The sequence below is a fragment of the Macadamia integrifolia genome, chromosome 14 (genome assembly GCF_013358625.1).
Source record: "Macadamia integrifolia cultivar HAES 741 chromosome 14, SCU_Mint_v3, whole genome shotgun sequence".
NCBI classification, from domain to species: Eukaryota; Viridiplantae; Streptophyta; class Magnoliopsida; order Proteales; family Proteaceae; genus Macadamia; species Macadamia integrifolia.
In genome coordinates this window covers 31,160,315-31,179,702 of record NC_056570.1, presented here as the reverse complement: position 1 = coordinate 31,179,702, position 19,388 = coordinate 31,160,315, and the positions used below count along the sequence as shown (strand labels likewise).

The following is a 19,388-nucleotide window of genomic DNA, read 5'->3' as shown; positions in this document are numbered from 1 at the left end:
AAAAAAAAAAAAAAAAAAAGGAAGGTCTTATATAATTAATAGCAAGATGTTTTGTTAACCGCAAAAGTAATCCCAAGATGACAAAATAGTGAGGGCATGGTAAATTTGGTTACAAGATATTTGTAACCCACTCCATTACAAGTTACTTGTTTCAAGCTAGCAGTGTGCACCAATTAATGGGAGGACAGATGAGAGAGGCATGGGTATAAATTTTAAAGTGGAGTGAGAGAGTGACATAGGCTGGGGCTGGGCACCAGAGTAGCATGCCCAGACTTTTTCCTTTTTAAAAATACCCGAGACATTAATCTGTTCAAACAAATATGAGAATTCAAAAACCTACAAAAAAAAAAATGGTAGCTTCAAAAACCGGATAGAGGGTTTTCATGCACGAACACATAAGGCGGGGACAAGTTATGAAGTATCAAATAGGAGCCTTTTAGTAATTTCAACTCCCTCTTGTAAGGGGGCATAGAACCGTGCACTGTGCACAGCCCTGCGAACAATATTCCGTACTTTGAGCCGCTTGGAGAATTTGTTTGACCAACTTAATCCTTTCTTTTTTGGTAAGATGATCAACTTAATCAATTGGATGTACATTATACAGTTAACTTTGCCACTTGCAGAAGTCATATGATCAAATTAATCAGTTGCACAAATTTTGAATCTTATTTCAACCATATAGCTGTCATTTACTGTATATATATCCTTATATTCACAACTATGAAACCAAAATTATTACTCTTCCATGCAGCTATGCAAGAAGACTGATTAGGACTTTCTCATAGAGAGAGAGAGAGAGAGAGATCATAAGCGAGGCCAAGGCCAAATTCAGTCTCATTTTGAGCGTAACCTTCCATGGCTAACTCATGCAGCTTCAGCTGTTATACATGGCTAATCACTCTCCTGATTATCATTTCAGCCTCTCTCAATTGTGTTTTTCCATCGCTGATACAGAGAAGAAGGTAAGCAATTATCTACAATCATGTTGTTTCTTGTCAATCTTTTATTTGTTTTTTATTGTTTGGATGTGGGGAGGGGAGGGCTTCTATTGTATGCGTCAATAAGAATTTGATTTAATCATTTTAACATTTCATTCAGTTTTATAGATTCTTTTCATGTCACAATTTAACATTTCACCATACTGCCAGTTTTCAAAACCTCACATATTTTTTGCACAAGGTAAGTAATATGCTTAAACAAAAGCACGATGACGCTATTCTACTTGAGACAAAATTAGTCAAAGAGAGATTTATAAACATAAAAAAATAAAGTTATAAAGCTCAATGGCCACAAGAAGGTGCTAAAGTCCACCACCATGTTATGCATCTCCTTCGAATCACTCCAGATTTCAGATATCCTCCAACCCTTCTCTTTGAATAACTTAAAATCATAGAAAAGACCTTGGGTTTCCGTGTTAATGCTCCTTCTTGTCACATGTCTTCTGCACAAATTAAAACAAAACAGTTCCGAAAAAGAATACCACATGCCCAACCTGAAATATTGTTAGAAGAATCATAAACTCTAATGCATAAGAAAATAGGGGAATGTAGGAATGGCAAGGATGGCAGGCTCTTGGACCCTTGGATGTTAAGAAGTTGTGCTCGATCGGTCCATTAGAGCATACAGGCTCTTTAGAGTGAGAAGATACAAGCAAATTTGAAATCCAACGACTAATATAAGGAAAACAAAGATGGGGTTAAGTTTAGCATTTCACTCCTTCCATGTTTGTTTTATTGCTTTGGGAAATATTGTTTTGTTTTGTTTTCCATTTTTCTAACTTAGAATTTTTAGACTTCTATATTTCTACGATATTATTTATGTATTTTTTTTTAAATAAATAATAGAATGTTTTAAGGTCTTGAATTTGGGAGGTGGGGAAGCACATAACCACCACAAGAGTTTGTGTTTGTTGCCAGTTAAAATCTGTGGACAAGAAGCATTTTTTTCCCCTTAAAAAGTAGTTCTATCAAATAATAAAAAAGAATAGAAGTCAATTCAAGGAATGGAATTTGGCCCAACTGTCTTTCATGTCATTGACGGGCCATCCGATCTAGGGGATTGAGAAAACCATCGAAATCCTTAGTAACAATGCTAACAGTGCAGCAAAAGAAAACATAATGGAGAAAATAAATGGTAGCTATTTTTGTAACCATAAAAGCTTGTAACTCTTAAGAAAATGGCCTTAATTTCTGTATCTAACAAACAAATGGCATTTACGCTGTAATCATAAAAGATTGTAACTCCTAGCAAAATGGCAGTAACTTTTGTAAGTGACAAATAAATTGCATTTACGTTGTAACCATAAAAGCTTATAACTCTTAAGAAAATTGCATTAACTTTAGTAACTGCCAAGCAAATAGCATTTACTTATGGTCTGAATTTTCCATAGTGGCCGCTTAAAGTTTGTAACTGATGAGTAAATGGATTTGGCCCGAAGACTCTCCTTGGTCATCCTTTCCATCTCCGATTCTGGCTCTGACACTAAGCGATTAGTCAGTGAAAAGTGTGACCCCTAATTATGATGATCTGTAGAGTTGACAAGCGTAAAAACACCAGTACAAGCAAGGTTTGACAGTTCTTGTCAACAACATCTCTCTCTCTCTCTCTCTCTCTCTCTCTAAGCCCTGTAGTATCCTTACCAGGAAATATTCACATCTGATTCTGACCTTCTTTTTTTTTTTTTTTTTTTTCTGAATAAGATGCTTAGCATTGTTAAACAACAGTATGTAGTAATCTGCATCATTGAATTCTATCTTATAATTACACCCCCCCCCCCTGAAAAAAAATTTATCAGATAAATGCTAGAAAATTGTGTATATCATTTATATATCATATGGTTGGCATAGGTTTATATTGTATATATGGGTGCACTACCTAGGGCTGAGGATGAGTACTTCTCCATAGAATCTGTCCATTTGTGCATCTTAGAACAAGTCCTTGATAGAAGGTACAGATGTTTTCTGGTTTTTCATATTTGGTTTAACTGTAATGTAGATTCTCCCTGATAGCAAAGCTTCAAGTTTTAATTTTCTGATGCAGCTCAGCAAGAGAATCCTTAGTTTGCAGCTATAAAAATAGTTTCGATGGATTTGCAGCTAAACTCACAGAACAAGAGCAAAGAAAACTAAGAGGTACTAGTTGAATATTATCCTCTCTTTTTTTTTTTTAGTGGGGGGCGGGGAAGATAGATCATCAAATTTATAGAGAGGGGGAAAAAACTTTACATGCAAGAGGGTCTTGACCCTAAGGCAGGAAAATTTCCTACTAAAACACTATGGGATCATCGATACCATAGACGCATCCCAGTTATCCATAAGCCTACTATCTGGTCTGATGGCTATATTTAAAAGATGATGGAACAACACTTCTCCCCAAATGTGGTAAATAGTAGCACACAATGCAACCTTCTTTTTTGCTAAGAAAGATTGAAATTTTTATTAAAAAAAAAAAAAAGATCATAATATTGGCAAAGCCAGGAAAAGAAATGGAATGAGGACCCCAACAGATCAAAACATTGCCTTGCCATCAGTAGTGGCGCAATGCAACCTTCTCGATATCTTCAATGATGCCACATCCCCAAAGGTATTAGCTACCCTAGGGGCCAAAAACGATATGTTCCCCACCCAAACAACCCTATCAAGATCAGTAGAATCTGATAAACACTCAAAGACTTTCTTTCCCTCAACCAATCCACCCAATTTGTTTGAGGATCACAAACCATCTTTCACCCCTAGCCCTCCTTCAACCTTTGGTTTACACACCGAATCCCAAGAAATGTAGTGAATCTTTTCATTGTTTTTATCTCTCTATCTATAGTTATTTGATTATTTGATTTTAATAGATAAATTTGGAACTAACCATGTTACCATACACAAACTTGCAGGCATGGAAGGTGTAGTCTCGGTATTTCCAAGTAGAACCCTTAAACTTCATACAACAAGATCATGGGATTTCTTGGGTTTCCCAAGCACTGTAAGAAGAATGCCTACCATTGAGAGTGATATCATTATTGGCATGATTGACACTGGAATTTGGCCTGAATCTGAGAGCTTAAGTAATATGGGGATCGGTCCTCCTCCTAGCAAATGGAAGGGTATTTGCCAAAACATCACCTGTAACAAATAAGAATTCTCTTCAAACAATTGTCTCTTCCCTTACTACATAATTAAGATTCCTTCAAGAAAGTGAAAAGAAGGAGATGATCGATTTCAACATTTCTTTGAATGTTAAATACAGTAAGATTATTGGGGCACGATTTTACAGTGCCACAAATAAATACGAAGAAGAGGAAGAGAAGTCCCCTCGTGATATTGAAGGACATGGAACACACAGTGCTTCTATAGTAGCAGGTGTTGAAGTTAAAAATACAAGCCATTTTGGCCTTGCTGGAGGGACTGTAAGAGGAGCTCTTCCCTCTGCAAGGATAGCTATCTACAAAGCCTGTTGGAAATCTGGTTGTGCTGACCATGATGTCTTGGCTGCATTTGATGATGCAATTAAAGATGGTGTTGATATCTTATCAGCTTTCCTTGGATATTCATATGCTAGAGTTTTCAAGAAAGATCCTATTGCAATTGGAGCCTTCCATGCGATGGAGAAAGGGATCCTTACATCTGCTGGAAACGGTGGACCAGACATGTTTACTATCTCAAATCTTGCCCCATAGATGTTAACTGTAGTAGCAAGCAACACTGATCTCGTCGGATCATCAACAATGCCCAAACAGGCAATCAGATTACCATGGTGGTGAGAGTTCTTTTTCATGTTACATTTTTTTATACTTTTTCTTCATGTTGCATTTTCTTCTTTGGGATTGTCTAACTGACTATATGTGAATTTAGAACTTACAACTTACTTCTGAATGCTTATTGTAAGCAATGTATTATCAATTATCTAACACTCAGAATCGTCACATCATCATTCCATACGGCACTCTAGAGATCAGTTCACGTCAAATTAGTTTTGCCTTAATAATCATCAGTAGTATCCATTATCCACCCCCCACCCAAAAAAAACCCCATAGTGATTATGACTAAACTGGTGCTTTACTATGATTTCATGTTAATAAAATTAATTCAATCCCCATCTAACGAAAGTTTGTACCCTAAAAAATGGTTATGATATCTTTTTATGGATAAAATTGTTTAAGGGGAATAGCCATTAAATACTCTTGAATAATTATCCATTTAGGTGCCAGGAAGATTTTCAGTTGTAAATTTTATTTATTTATTTTCATTTTTATGGATAATAAGTTGTGTTTACTACTCACCATTTTCATTGGTTGATATAGTGTCAGTATTAATTTCCTTCTTTAATAATCAAGGACACGCTATCAACACTTTCCCAACAGAGGAAAAGGCATCCCCAATTATATATGCAGGTGATCATGCTGCACATAACTCCAGTAGTGAAGATGCAAGGTAAAACCCATATAAGTGATTTTCATTTTTTACCTTTCCTTTCTCTATGTTTTTAATTTATATGGTTTTCTTTCTTCATTAATTAGGGCATGTAATCCTGGGTCCTTGGACAAAGATTCACTGAAAGGGAATATTGTCTTCTGTGATGAGTTCTCTGATGGTAGTGGGCCCTTCCTTGCTGATGCCCAAGGAATGGTGATGGTAGATGATGAAGGATTTGATGATACAGCCTTTTCTTATCCTTTACCTGCAACGGCTATCAGTATTGCTGATGGGAAAAATTAAAGCTCTATCTGAATACTACCAGGTTAAATCATAGATAAGCATGCACTGTTAATTATATAGGGCAATGGTTGTGCCTTAACATGTTAGCGCTATAGATTCACTAATGAGTTTGAGTTGATGGTGCCAATATTTTTACCTCTGCGCAGAATCCCCGTGGCAAAGATCTACAAAAGTCATGCAATACATGATCCTGAAGCTTCACATGTGATTTCATTATCTTTCAGAGGACCCAACACTCTTTCACCAAATATACTCAAGGTACTTCAACTTTACATAATAAAATTTGCTAACTATGCAATTCATCCATTTATAATTATATATGTATATGGTCCTTCTAGACGTCACTATTTCTTGTGAATTATAATGCTTCAGTATTTGCCACTTGGAGTATTACATGGATTAGTCCAAGTGATGGAGGACCCACATGCATCTCAATGTCCAAATTTTAGTCCAAAATAAGAAACGGAGGTTGCCAAACTCTTGTTCAAAGTTTGAGAGAAAGAACCCTGCTTGATTGTGTGTATCTACGCCCAAACATAGTTTGTTTGATGGAGGACCCACATATATCTCTTGTTCAAAGCATTATATGGATTAATCCGAGTGATGGAGGACCCACGTACATCTCAATGTCCAAATTTTAGTCCAAAATAAGCAAAGGAAGTTGCCAAACTCTTGTTCAAAGTTGGAGAGAAATAACCCTGCCTGATTGTGTGTATCTACGCCCAAACATAGTTTGTTTGATGGAGGACCCACATACATCTCTTGTTCAAAGCATTATATGGATTAGTCCAAGTGATGGAGGCCCACATACATCTCAATGTCCAAATTTTAGTCCAAAATAAGCAAAGGAAGTTGCCAAACTCTTGTTCAAAGTTGGAGAGAAATAACCTTGCCTGATTGTGTGTATCTACGCCCAAACATAGTTTGTTGTGAAAAATGGTGTTTTCCGTGCCCAAATACCTGTGTAGCTTCCCATTGGCCTACACACTGGCACAGTGGCTGCACAAGCAAACATGGTTCTCTTGCCCTTCAAAGTTTTAGTAAAATTACCGAAACGTCATCAAAAAGAGATGAATATAAAATACTAAATGGCATTTTTTTTGTAATTTTAGCTACTTCATTTGCTTATTTTAATGAATTGTACCAATGATATGCTTTCCTAGTCCTATATATATCTCATGGACAAACCGATGGTCCGATGCAGTGCCATGTGGCAAATAGTGAAGCCTTATACTTCCCTAGACATAGTGACAGGAAAGAAAACCGATTTACTTGAGAAGTGTTAAGGTCTATTTTTTTTTTTTTTTATTGCAGCCTGACTTAAGTGCTCCAGGTGTAGATATCTTATCGGCGTGGTCTCCAAAAGCCTCAGTTTCAGGTATCGAAGGAGATAAGAGCTCTGTAATGTACAACATTATGTCTGGAACATCCATGGCTTGCCCTCATGCAACTGGTGTTGCTGCTTATGTCAAAACTTTTCATCCCTCATGGTCTTCTGCTGCAGTTAAATCTGCTCTAATGACAACAGGTGATTTTCCCATTTTCCTCTAGGATTTAAGACCCATAATCAAGATACTACTAAAGTCTCAAAACTAAGTTTAACCCACTCAACTCTTTTATCTGTTTGTCTTGCAGCTTCTCCCATGATTCCCTCCTATCATAAAGAGGCTGAATTGGCTTATGGTGCTGGTCAAATTGATCCACTAAAGGCTGTCAATCCAGGTCTTGTGTATGATACCTCGAAAGCTGACTATATACAAGGGTTGTGCAACTTGGGTTCTAGTCTAGATTAAATTAAGAACATTGCTGGAGTGAATGTTACTTGTGTCAAGGAAAATGGAACCGATGCACCCATCGATAGAGATTTCCCAAGGACAGTTACCAATGTTGGCTTACCAAATTCTGCATACAAAGCCACAGTTGGACCACAAAAGCTACTAAATGTTACTGTTAATCCCAGTATTCTATCTTTTAAGTCTTTGAATGAGAAGAAGCAGTTCACTGCACATGTTACCGGACCAGGAATTGGCCAAGATTCAATCATCTCTACATGGTTACTGTGGTCTGATGGGATACATAATGTAAGAAGTCCCATTGCCTTCTGGACCTATTCTTCAAAAAGCAAGTAAGAATCAACTGAGTGTTTTCTGAGGCCATATTCTCAAAAAAAAGAAAAAAAATTGCTACTCTCTTTAATTAATGTATGATTTTGAAGCTAGTAAGTGTTGAAAGAATATCAATTGCAATCCAATTTTGAGTCTTGTATTTTTTTTCTTTTCTCTTGTTTCTTGCATTATTTGTGATGGGCACAGCAGTTTGGACCATTTCCGATCCATAGATTTAAGATCAATGTTTGACATCCATGAATTTCTCTTGTCTCTCTAAATAAATTTGTTTTCATTAAAAAAAAAAATTGCTAAAATAATATGGGAAGCAGTCCAATTTGCATCAAATGTTGATTAAACATCATATGGTGGAGAATCAAATACTAATTTGGTACCGCAGCCACTTTATTGGTAGGTTGTCATCATATTTTTTTTTTTTCCTTCTTTGTATAACAAAAGTTAATCATTTCCCAAAGAGCGATTTTGCTTTGACATGTAAACTTTTTGTTTGATGCTTGAAACCAATAAAGGCAATCAAGTTCATGTTGCCAAGAAAAGTATTAAGAAAAAAAAAAATTGATGGGAGAGACGTAGATTAATCATTGCATCGTCATGATTTTTGTCTTTTTTTTCTCTATGCTAATAAACATAGCCATTTTTTTAGATGAATAATTAATATATTCAACAAAAGCACAAGATATTTTCCCCCTAAAAAAGAGAAGAATAATAGAAAAAGATGAAAGGAAGAGACGAGAGGGGAAACTCCAAAAGAAAGAAACAAACTCCAATCCCAACTACTCAAACAAGTAGTTGCAAGAGAATCCGAAGATGATACAAAGCCAAAAGAAGACTCTTATCCACTAGGCACCATGGCCAACTAGAGGAGGAACAAAATTACTAGTTATGATTAGACCTTCATGTAAAACATTTTGAAACATGTGTTATGCAAAACCTACTATCTTTAGTCCCATTTGACCACTAATAATACTTCTAAGGGTCCAATGGAACAAAGACAAAAATGAACCATTTGTGTTCAACTAGTTCTAATTAACTACAATAAAGCAATCAATCACTGAATAAAAGCAATGGAAGATGAGGGGCTGATGGAGGGTCTGATGAGGGCCAAGGACATGGACATTCAATGCTTGTGGATTGAATCAGACTCGAGTGCTGTTGTGTCTCTGATCCAGCAATGGAAGATTCCTTGGTTTGCTTTGCAAAGGTGGATATATCTCCAGACTTACATGAGAAGAATTTCTTGGAAAATTACTCACAATTACAGAGAGGGGAACTCAGTGGTAGACTTCTTGGCAAGAGATGCAGCTAAGAGTGGCACTTCAGGAGTTGATGTGAATTTTCCGCCCCACATAGGGGACTTTCATTCTAGAGATGCGTCGGGCAGGCCAAACTATAGATTCCCTTAGTGCTTTTCCTTTTCTCCTGCTGATGGCAATGCTGAAGGTGGGAGGATAGGGAGGCTGGTGGTTCTTCTTTTGCTTGGTTGTTAGGCTGTAATTGCTTTTTTCCTTTTATCATTTTATGAAATAAATTTTTAGCGAAAAAAAAATCACTGAATAAAAGCTAAAGCCATCAATAATTGTGTATATTTTCATTCCCTAATACTCAAACATTCATTTAAGCACACCAGAATGTGATGTTTTGAATTATTGCTCTACTCTACAACTTTAGAGAAGCTTTTAATATATACAAGAATGCAACGGCTTGATAGGCAAGAAGGAGAAACATACAAGCAAGGTAGAAGTCTAGTCAAACTAAGAAAGTACCAATATAATGAGGAAAGAACAATTTTGCTTATACAAGGAAGCCTAGGAAACCTAAATAACATAAACCTCAATTTCTCCATCTATGAAATTGCTTAAGATATTATCCAAACACCCCTCAAGTTGAAGGTCCTCTGGGACGGACCTTTGGTTTGTCATGAAGAACCTGTAACTTTTGCATCAAAAAGTCATGATGTCTGCTATCTGATCAATAATAGAGATGAACTTGATTGTTAACTCATATCATGCTACTTTCTCATGCACAAAATGAAAGTCGATCACTACATGCTTAGTGCGAGGATAGAAGGCGGGGTTAGCTGAGAGGTAATTAAATAGCATCAATATCGCCACACCATAAAATGGGAGGACACTGTAATCAAGACCCAAACTCAGAAAAGAGAGAGTGTAGCTGAGTGAGCTTAGTTGAGACATTTGCAAGAGCCTTCTACTCTGACTCAGTGGACAAACAAGGCACAATCTTCTATTTGTGAGATGGCCATGAGATGAGATTGTTGTCGAGATGGATTGCAAACATGTCGGTAGACCTACAATGCAACTACAATGTAGAATAACTTTAGGGTTTTTATCCTAGAAATAACCATTTTGCTTTTGAACCTTAATTTACCATTTGCCACTAGACCATAATTTGGCTTTTTTCCTTTAATTATAATGGCAACCCTAATATTGACCTTCTTATATATATATAAGTAGATAACGAGTGGATAATGCCTAATTAATTAACAACCCTAACTAATTAATTATTGCTAACTAATAATTAACAAATGAAGGATTTTCTAATAAAGTTGGGACTCTCCTTTTGAAATTTGGATAGGCTTGAGCATAAAGCAAGTAAGATAAGGTAGGATAAGTGAGAGAAAGAGTTGGAGATGAATTGTGACTAGAATAGAGGAAGAGAGAGTTGGAGATTAAGCAGGAGATGATTTGGGAAGGGAAATAGAAGCCAAAAATGTGGCTCTATTGTCTCTCACCCTCTATTTAGGAAAAATCAAACGGAAAAAGAAAAGATATTATGGAGAAGAAAGAGGATAAGGAAAAAGAAGAAAAAAAGGAGAAAAGAAATCAAAATTTCGGACGATTTTCAAGGTAAGAGTTCTTAACATGATTTAATTACATTCTTATGTTCTAATTTGAGGATTAATCATGTTTAAAGGTTTAGGATTTAGGATTATGGGTTTAAGGAGAGAGAAAATAAGATTTTGATACGTTAACAGTAATTTCTGGGTCAGACAAAACAGTAGTCCGAGATTTTTTATATTATTAAAAATAATTAGATATTATTTTATAACATAAAATATTTATGTTGAGTATATGCATGTGTTTATGGGATCTTCTAAAAATTTCATTAAATTCAGAGTTTATTTGATACTCCGAAAATTCATATACTCAGATAGGTAACTATCAAGGGAGTTTTTTGTACCCGAGAATGGCGGTAGTGACGGAGGCATATAGACTTTGAGTTGAATCTGATATTTTTAACATAGAAACTTTTATGAGAATTTTAAATCTCGGAAAAAATTTGGAAGTGATTTGAGTTAGGGAAAGTGAGTTAATGAATTTTACAAATTTATTGGTCAGAATCTGTTACAGTCTAAAGATCATTTTTAAGGGAGATTGATACCTAACCTAAGAAGGGTTATTTTATGTGATCTTCATATGAGACTTATATATATATGAGTTAGGTTTCAATAGGATCTAATTTCAACGTATTTGGAGTTTTAGATATTTTTTTTTTCTATGTCAGTAGGCAGAATAGGCTGTGGGATGAACAGACAGTATGCTAGCGATGAGAGAGGAAGAGGAGAGATTGGAAACTGGGCCAGAATTTTTTGCCCCTGCCGGAGGCCGGCCACCGGATAGAAGCAAACAACGGTTAATCACTGATTTCTGGAGCCTTGCTCCCAACCATGGCTATGCTTCAGTAGAGGATCCTAGAGAAATAGTGTCTGAGGAGATCAGGCCGAAGGAGGGTGCAGCAATGGGGGGCCAACGACCTGGAGGAGATGCTGAAGGTCGTCGATCCTATGCTGTTGTGTCAAAGAAGGGGTTGCCAGATGTGGATGATCTTCCAGAGCCTATCCGTGCTGGGCCTCTAACTAAGGTGGTGGTACCACAAGAGGCCTATGAAGAGAAACTTCAAACATTCTCTTTTTCCCTAATCGGAAGGGTAAATTTCAGGTTCATCTCCATGGATGATATCCGTCGTGATTCGGCAAAGTTATGGAACTTGAAGGAGAAGGTTAATCTTGCTCCTCTAGGGAAGGGTTTCATCCTCTTCCACTTTGAGAGGGAGGGGGATATGTCATCGGTATGGAGACGAGGACCCATAAAAGTTGGGACTCAGGTGATTAGATTTCAGAGGTGGAGGCCAGAATTTAGCATCCATGATAATCACACCCAAACTTAAGGCCTCGATGTAATATTAATTACCAGAGGTAATGTTCACGCAGTGTTGGATAGAAGCTTCTGTAATGACGAATGGATATCTCGATTTCAGGATTGTGCCCAAACAGTCCTTGATCGAATTGCCTTTGATCATGCCCCTATTATGGTCACTTCAGATATGTCTTAAAGACTGCCTAATGCCCCTTTTCGGTTTCACAAATTTTGGATAGACCATACAGATTTTGAAACTGTGGTTAACTCATCTTGGAGTGAGTGGATTTCAGGGAACCCTATTTTCGTCCTCATGCTCAAGCTGAAAAATTAAAAGAAGTGTTGAAAATCTGGGCTAAGACCTCCTTTCCAAACATTGATAGAGCTCTTAAAGATGCAAAAAAAAACTTAAAGCAGGTGCAGTTAGACATTGAAGCCAACAGGTTAGATGACCACTCTTTTGCTAGGGAAGCAGATGCAAAAAATTCTTTGATTAAAGCCTTGGATTTGTATGAAAAGCTTTGGGCGGAAAAGGCTAAGATCAGATGGATGAAGCAGCGGGATAGGAACTCTAAATTCTTCCATTTGTCTGCAAAAATGAGAAGAATAAGAAATACCATTAGATGCCTCAAGAAACAAGATGGGACCATTGTGGAAGGTCGCGAACAATTGGGAGACTACATTGTGCAATTTTATGAGGATTTCCACAAAGCCACCCCTACTATAGATCATGTGGACCTTCTTGACTCCATTCCCACGGTTCTTCAACAAAACGATATTTTTTTCTTGGATTCTATCCTGGGTGATGAAGAGATAAAGAAGGCAATATGGGAGCTCGACCTGGAAAGCTCTCCAGGTCTAGATGGATTTATAGGAGCTTTTTTTAGGAGATGCTGGAATATTGTTGAAAGGGTGGTATGTTCTGCAACTCGCCATTTCTTTAGCTCTAGTCATATGCCTAGAGGGATAAACAACAATTTCTTGGTGCTGATACCTAAAGTGGAAGGTGCTTCCTCTCTGGACAAATTCCGCCCCTTATGCATGGGGAATATTTTTTGCAAGATCATATCAAAAGTGATGGCTTTGAGACTTGAAAAGTTCCTTCATCGTCTGATTTCAGAAGAACAAGGGGCTTTTCAAAAAGGGAAATTAATTCATTCGAACATTAGTCTCGCATCAAAGCTTGCTAATATGATGTTTGCTTCTACAAGAGGGGGTGGTCTTGGCCTTAAAATTGATATTAAAAAAGCTTATGACACTATTTCGTGGCATTTCCTGTTTCTGGTTCTTCGTAAGTTTGGATTCTCTGAGAAATGGGTTACATGGCTACATCAGATGTTGATATCGACTAAAATATCAATTATGGTTAATGGAGGCCCGCAGGGGTACTTTGATGTTGAGAGAGGCTTAAGACAAGGGGACCCTATTTTTCCTTTACTCTTTATTATTGCGGAAGAGGTTTTGTCCAGAGGGATTAAGTCCTTGATTCACATGAATAAATTGAAGCCGCTTCAGGGTCCAAGAGGCGTCCCTACCCCTAGTCATATCCTCTTTGCAGATAATATTTTTATCTTCTCCAATGCCACTATGAGGTATGTCAGAAATTTAAAGGATTTTTTGCTTAAATATCAGGAATTTTCAGGCCAATGTATGAGTTTAGAAAAAAGCAAACTCTTCCTGGGAAAAATCCCTCTTGCCAGGAAGCAGTGCATCTCTAACATTCTGGGCATCCCGATGTGTAATTTCCCTACCAAATATCTGGTAGTAGAAATTTTTAAGGGAAGAATAAAGAAGGAGGCCTTGTTTCCGATCATGGACAAGATTAAGAGTAGACTAGCAGGTTGGAAAGGCAAGTTCTTGTCAATGGCGGGGAGGGTGGAATTGGTAAAAACTGTTATCTCTGGAATGCCTACCCATAGTTTTTCAGTCTACTGGTGGCCTACATCCCTCATCTCTCTGATGGAGAGATGGATGAGGAATTTTATTTGGACAGGGGAGATTGACACGGTGAGGTCGATCACTGTCAAGTGGGACACCTTGTGCAAGCCAAAGGAGGAAGGGGGTCTGGGAATAAGGAGGCTTAGAGATTCTAACAAGGCCATGCTCTGCAAACTTGTTTGGAGAATGAGAAAGGAGAAATCTACTGCTGCTGCTTTTCTCAGAGCTAGGTTTGTCAAGAAAGATGGAAGAACTTAAAGACTGTCGCCCCTCCTCTATTGCCTCAGGAATAAAAAAAATGTGGAGTTTTGTGGACGACAAGGAAAGATGGATTATTGGTAATGGTCTTCTTGCTAATTTTTGGAAGGATAAATGGTGGGGACAGAGATCTATAATGGAGGAGATCAACTTACATAATTCCAGCTCTCTAATCACTTCTGCTACAGTGGGAGATTTTATTAGAGAGGGACAATGGCATCTTCCAAAGGTAAATGCCCCTTTGCTTAAGCAGATTTTTAATCAGATAAAAAAGATTAAAATTCCCAGTGTGCAAACGGAAGATGTAAGTGTTTGGTCATTAACACCTATGGGGAATTTTTCCACGGTGTCAGCTTGGGAGGTCATCAGAAAGGAGTCGCCTAAGGTGCCCTGGGCTTCATTAATTTGGCAAAAGGACTTACCCCCTAGATATTCTACTTTTGGATGGAGGCTGGTTCACTGTAAGCTTCCTACAGACGAGATCATTAAAAGCAAAGGTGTCTACTTGGCCTCTTGTTGTTATCTCTGTGGGATGGCCGAAGAAAATATTGATCATATTTTTCTCCACTGCCCATTCTCTATTTCTATATGGGAAAATTTTTTTAATTGTTTTGGGATTCAGTGGAAAAACCAGGTGTCGATTGCTAACTTCCTTCTATGGTGGAAGAGAAGAGCTACTGGACTCAACGTTAAAAAGCCATGGAAGATGGGATTTCTGCTAATTACTTATCATCTATAGTGGGAGAGAAATCAAAGAAGGCATGAGGCTAAGGCAAGACAGGCTAATTTTATTTTTGAATCCATCAGACAGGAACTGATTCTATGTCATGGCAGTTCATGCAAAGAGGTTAAGGCAGTTTCAAACGTGTTATGCTGCAGGAATCTGGGCTTATCGATTTCTCCCTCAGTTTCTTCTCCACCCCTTGAGGTGCACTGGTGTCGACCGGCCCCTAGCTGGATAAAGATCAATGTGGATGGTAGTTCCTTGGGCAATCCTGGTAAAGCTAGAGTAGGTGGTGTGATGCGAAACAGTGAAGGCCAGGTTTGTGAATCTTTTAGTATTTTTCTGGGTATTAAGAAGATATACGAGGCTGAGCTTGAAGCGGTATTGGAAGGGATTGCAATGGCGCAGACTCATAATGCGACACATGTGTGGATAGAATCAAACTCAGCGTCTGTGGTGTCTACGATTCAACGAAGGCAGATCCCCTGGTTTGCTCTCCAAAAATGGTTTTTTTTTCTTCATTATTTGGAATCCATTTCTTGGAAAATAACTCACTGCTTTCGGGAAGCAAACCCCATTGCAGATTTTCTAGCTAAAAATGCCTCTAAATCTGGCCTGTCTGAGAGTTCAGTGGAATTTCCTAATCACATTGTAGCAGAGCTTGTGAATGATGGTGCAAATATGCACAGATTTAGATTTGGCTAGGATGCTCGCTTGCTTTCTCTGCTGATGGCATTGCCGAAGGTGGAGACAGCAAGTTGGGCTAGTGGCGTCAGCTGTATTTTTCTTTTTTTCTCTCCTTTTTGGATGATTTTCCCTTCTTAATAAATTATCTTGTTCCAAAAAAAAAAAAAAAAAAAAAAGTAGGCAGAATTTTGGGAACGACATCAAGATGAGTGGAATCTCTACCCTAACTTGCTTATTTTTATAGTATTATCCAAAAGAGATTTTTATAAACAGTAGATCTATTCTAAATCTTGAATTTCATGATGTTTTTTGATTAAAACTATAATTTTACAAACCTAATGTTATGTATATGAGAGAATGAGGAAACAAATTGAATTTTGTTCCATGATTTGTATTATATGTACATAGCACAATTTTCTAAATGGAGCATTGATTAAATAATTTTAGTTTCTAATATTATGTGTTAAGTTGTGATTATGATTGCATGGAGTAATGTACTATGTGCATTACATTATTTTTATACCACATGAGTTTTGTCTGTGCATAGTTTTAAAAACACTAATTTATAAAAATTTAATGTTTTGATGTATGAGATATGTTATTGTAGTAATGATGCTTTACAAAATCGGCATTGGTTGAGGAGGGATGTGAGACTTCCTTAATCATTGATTTGTAATTTGTAGTTGTTGCTTTGATAACTTTTACAAAAACTGAAAATGAAATTGATTTCATATTCACATAGAGACCGATCAGGGTGGAATGAGAATATTGATCACACTTGAATTCTAAACTTGTTTATATGTATATATATTTTTCATTCTTGGTTGACTTTATTATTGTTGTCTCGCCTTATCAACATTGGCATTATAATGTTGAGGTGAGGATTGGTTCACTGGACTTTTGCTTAGTGCAACTATGGACTACTAGATGATGTAATCTACCCTCGGCAGGATCTACCAATTGTTACTTGACTTTCGAAAGGTATGACTTGGTCATTGGGAGGTTGGACACTAGCTAGCTTTTGCTCTGTATGGTAAGTAGGGACAATGTGGTGCTATGACACATTGACCATTCATAGATGATACTGTGAATTCGTTGTTTAGTTTCTTTTGAATCATCATATGTACTTTTTTCACTAGAAGGTCAGAATATGTATTACAAATAGAGAAGAAAATGAACAAAATATAATACAACCTAAGAACCAGAAGCGAGCCTCCACCTTCGGCATTGCCATCAGCGGAGACTCACTACCACTAACTCATAAATCTAAATCTCGTTCTTCTTGCCTCATCTAAAAACAGCTCGCTCATGATGCAATGAGGGAGGATTACATCGTCAGAAGAGGTCCCAGTCTTGGTTGCATCTTTGGCCAAAAAATCCGCTATCGGATTAGCTTCCCTGTAACAATGTGAGATCTTCCAAGTAATGTTATTTAAATAGCTGAGAAGGTGGCTCCATTCCTGACAAACGAACCAAGGAATAAGCCTATGGTGGAAAAGGCCAACCGCTACAAAGGAATCTGACTCTATCCAAAGGTGATTAAAATTGCTTTCGCGAGCAAGAGAAATGCCCTTAATTATACTCTAAATCTCAGTCGAGAAACTTTCAGTGACACCTAGGAAAATGTGATAGCTGAATAGCATTCTACCATCATGATCTCTAAAAACACCTCCCCCTCTTGCACGCCTTGGGTTGCCTAAAGAATAGTCGTCTATGTTAAGTTTCACCCAACCACGCATGGGCTTGTACCAGCGAACTTCCAGGCTAAGATTTGAGCATTGAGAGGACGTAGAGAGATGCAGTCTTCTGCATAGGGTAATGTCTTCAACAGATCTAGGATAAAATTTTTAGCTGCTAGATATAAAGTGGATGTCCCCTTTAATATTACTAAAAATCTTGTCTAAACTTCTTTTCGTCCCTTCAAAACACCTTTGGTTTCTTTCTTGCCAGATTGCAGCTAGAGAAGAGAACAAGGCAATCACCCAAGCCTCTTTGAGGGGCCAATTTTTAGCTTTGTTTTTCCACCAAGACACCAAATCAGTTATTGAAGCTTTAGAAGACCATGTCAAGTTAAAAAGACCAACAATCATTCTCCATAAGTTAGAGGAAAATCTGCAATCAAGAAACAAGTGGCATATGGATTCAGAGTAGGAGCCACATAGGTCACAACGAGATGGGAGATGGATACCCTTTGCTTGAATTTGGTCATCAGTTGGGATATTCCCATGGATCAGGCGCCAGCCCAGAATGGATAGTCTTGGTGGAATATGCTTGCTCCATACAAAAGAGGACCAAGGAACCTTGGGATTAGAGGACCTCAAGCAATTCCATGCCGAATTCACTGAGAAGGTCCCCATAGGGTCTATGTTCCACTTGCATCTGTCCTCCATAGGGAGAGAGGGCAGCTTGATGGCCTCTATCCTTTGGAAGATCTCTGCAAGAAAATCAGATTGCACTGGAGGCAGCGCCCAAGACCCATCAACAATAAAGTCGGCCACAGTTTGATTAAGGTTTGAGAAAAGCCCTTCGTTCAACTCAGAGAGAATCCCTTTGGGTTTAGGCCCAAGCCAATTATCATTCCAGAAATTTATTTTCCTTCCGCTGTGAATGATCCATCTCTCATTGTCCTAAATAAATCTCCACATTCTTCTTATACCCGGCCAAATGGAAGTGCACCTATAAGAGTGTCTAAAAAGGCCTGAGTGAGATAAAAACTTGCTCGGAGTAGTCTGCTCAGCTGGGAATCTTCTGCCTTGATTGACCATGCTAGTTTGGCAATTAGAGCCATATTAACCTCACACAGCCTTCTGATGCCAAGACCCCCCCCATCCTTGGGTTTACAAATTGTATCCCATTTGACAGTGGTAGCCTTAGAAGAGTCTATCTCACCAGTCCATATAAAATTCCTCATCCACGTTTCAAGATTCATGATTAAGGGAGTCGCCACCAGTGAACAGAAAAGTTGTGCAATGGCATTCCAGAGATGATAGACTTTACAAGTTCAACTCTCCCTGCCATGGAAAAAAGTTTGCCCTTCCCGCCAGCCAGCTTGGCTTTAATTTTGTCCATAACAGGGAGAAGGGAATCTCTTTTCACTCGGCCATGGAAGATCTCAATGCCCAGGTATTTTGTTGGGAAGTTGCAACAAGGAATTTCCAGCTCTTCTGCAATCCACTGCTTCCTTACTGAAGGAAATTTCCCCAAGAACAACTTGCTTTTCTCTAAATTAAAAAACTGTCCAGAACATTTTTGATAGATAGCAAGGAAAGACTTCAAATTTCTAATGTACCTCTTAGAAGCGTTCATGAAAATGAAGACGTCATTGGCAAATAAGAGATGAGTAGGGACATTAGAACCACGAGCACCCGATAGAGGCTTTATCTGAGATTTAGCAGCTAAGTCACTCATGCCACGGTAGAGAACCTCTTCAACAATAATAAATAGGATGGGGGAGATGGGATCTCCTTGGCGAAGCCCTCTGCTGACTTCGAAAAAACCCACAGGACCGCCATTTAGCAGCACTGAAATCCTGGCCGACTGAAGCAAGGTATGAATCCAGCCAATCATTTTTCCAGAGAAACCAAACCATCTGAGCACTTGGAATAGAAAATCCTATGAGATAGTGTAAAACGTCTTTCTGATGTCTACCTTGAGGCCAAGACCACCCCCGCTAGAGGTCTGCCCCATTAAGTTTGCCAGTTCCGAGGCTAGACAGATATTTGTCTGAATAAGCTTCCCTTTCTAAAAGGCTCCCTGCTCTTGCGAAATAATTTTTTGGCAAAACACTGGAGATATA

General features: G+C 38.0%; 1 protein-coding gene and 1 pseudogene across 1 annotated transcript; both read left to right on the top strand.

The window, feature by feature from the left end:
• Window positions 1-2,639: 2,639 nt before the first annotated feature.
• Window positions 2,640-4,125, top strand: LOC122062158 (subtilisin-like protease SBT4.9). Its single transcript, XM_042625857.1, has 3 exons — window positions 2,640-2,947; window positions 3,040-3,131; window positions 3,884-4,125. The coding sequence occupies exons 1-3, from the start codon at window positions 2,862-2,864 to the stop codon at window positions 4,123-4,125; spliced, it is 420 nt and encodes a 139-aa protein (XP_042481791.1). The 5' UTR covers window positions 2,640-2,861.
• A 73-nt stretch (window positions 4,126-4,198) lies between these two features.
• On the top strand, window positions 4,199-7,941 carry LOC122060835 (annotated as a pseudogene).
• Window positions 7,942-19,388: the final 11,447 nt, after the last annotated feature.

Coding starts and splice junctions, on each gene's coding strand:
- LOC122062158 (XM_042625857.1), top strand. CDS start 2,862: ATGGGTGCACTACCTAGGGCTGAGGATGAGTACTTCTCCATAGAATCT. Junction 2,948..3,039: donor GAACAAGTCCTTGATAGAAG/GTACAGATGTTT, acceptor TTTCTGATGCAG/CTCAGCAAGAGAATCCTTAG. Junction 3,132..3,883: donor AGAGCAAAGAAAACTAAGAG/GTACTAGTTGAA, acceptor ACAAACTTGCAG/GCATGGAAGGTGTAGTCTCG.